The sequence below is a fragment of the Rhagoletis pomonella genome, unplaced genomic scaffold (assembly GCF_013731165.1).
Source record: "Rhagoletis pomonella isolate Grant_MI unplaced genomic scaffold, Rhpom_1.0 Rhpom_scaffold_30888, whole genome shotgun sequence".
In the NCBI taxonomy this organism is placed as follows: domain Eukaryota; kingdom Metazoa; phylum Arthropoda; class Insecta; order Diptera; family Tephritidae; genus Rhagoletis; species Rhagoletis pomonella.
Genome location: NW_023489300.1, coordinates 1 through 1,085, shown reverse-complemented (window position 1 = coordinate 1,085; position 1,085 = coordinate 1). Strand labels below are relative to the sequence as shown.

General features: G+C 40.3%; 1 protein-coding gene across 1 annotated transcript; it reads left to right on the top strand.

Annotated features, from left to right (window-relative positions):
- Nucleotides 1–121: 121 nt before the first annotated feature.
- On the top strand, nucleotides 122–1,074 carry LOC118732860 (the record flags this gene model as incomplete). Its single annotated transcript, XM_036461965.1, is given in 1 exon segment — nucleotides 122–1,074. A coding segment is annotated over 1 exon segment (953 nt), but the record flags the coding sequence as incomplete, so codon positions are not given.
- Between the last annotated feature and the right edge of the window lie 11 nt (nucleotides 1,075–1,085).

Sequence of the window (1,085 nt, the reverse complement as noted above, 5' to 3'; positions counted from 1 at the left end):
TTGGTCTTCCAACTTTGCTATAACGAAATCCATTTCGGCAAAACAGCCGCTTCAATATATTGATACAAGTAACTTTAATATTCCCGATGGGATCTGTCTTGCGGATCCCTTATTTTTTAAGCCACAGCGTATTGAGATGCTACTAAGCACAGAGTTATTTTTTGCTTGCCTTCAAGATGGCAAAATATCCCTCGGTCCTGGCCTACCTTGCTTACAAAACACGGCTTTTGGTTGGATCGCAGGTGGGGTAATTGAACATTCAACAAACGATTCTGCATTCATTTGCAATATCGCTGTAAACGCAGAGTCACCTAAGGCAGATGATATTCTCAAGCGATTTTGGGAAATTGAAGAGTTCCCGCAATCTAATCCAGTTCTATCAGAAGAAGAGTCTTATTGTGAGAAACATTTTCTTAAAAACGTGACCGTTCTCAACAACGGTCGAATACAAGTCCGGTTACCATTCAAAACCGCACCTTCTGTATTAGGCAACTCATATGAAAACGCCAAGAAAAGGTTTCTACTGCTCGAGCGCCGTTTGAGCCGTAATACTGAATTGAAGCAAATGTATGAGAACTTTATGAAGGAATATGAAGATTTGGGACATATGTCGCGCGTAGTCGATGTTGAGTTAAGCAACCCACATTTTGTGATACCACACCATTGCGTCATGCGACCAGAGAGTACAACAACAAAGTTGCGTGTAGTTTTCGATGGCTCGGCAAGCACATCATCATGTAAATCGCTTAATGAAATACTAATGGTAGGAGCAACTATTCAACAGGAACTTATTATAACGCTTTTGTCTTTTCGTTTGCATCGGTTTGCGATCACAGCCGATATATCTAAAATGTATCGCCAATTTCTTGTCGAAAAGGATGATCGGAAGTTTCAATTAATTATTTGGAGAAATAAAGAAGATGAGCCCCTTCAAATGTTCGAGCTCAATACCGTTACTTATGGTTTAGCATGTTCCCCATTCTTAGCAATCCGTAGTTTGTTTCACATTGCCGATTTACACAGCAAAACGCACCCAGTAGGTGCGGCTATTATTAAAAGGGACTTCTACGTAGATGATTTATTGA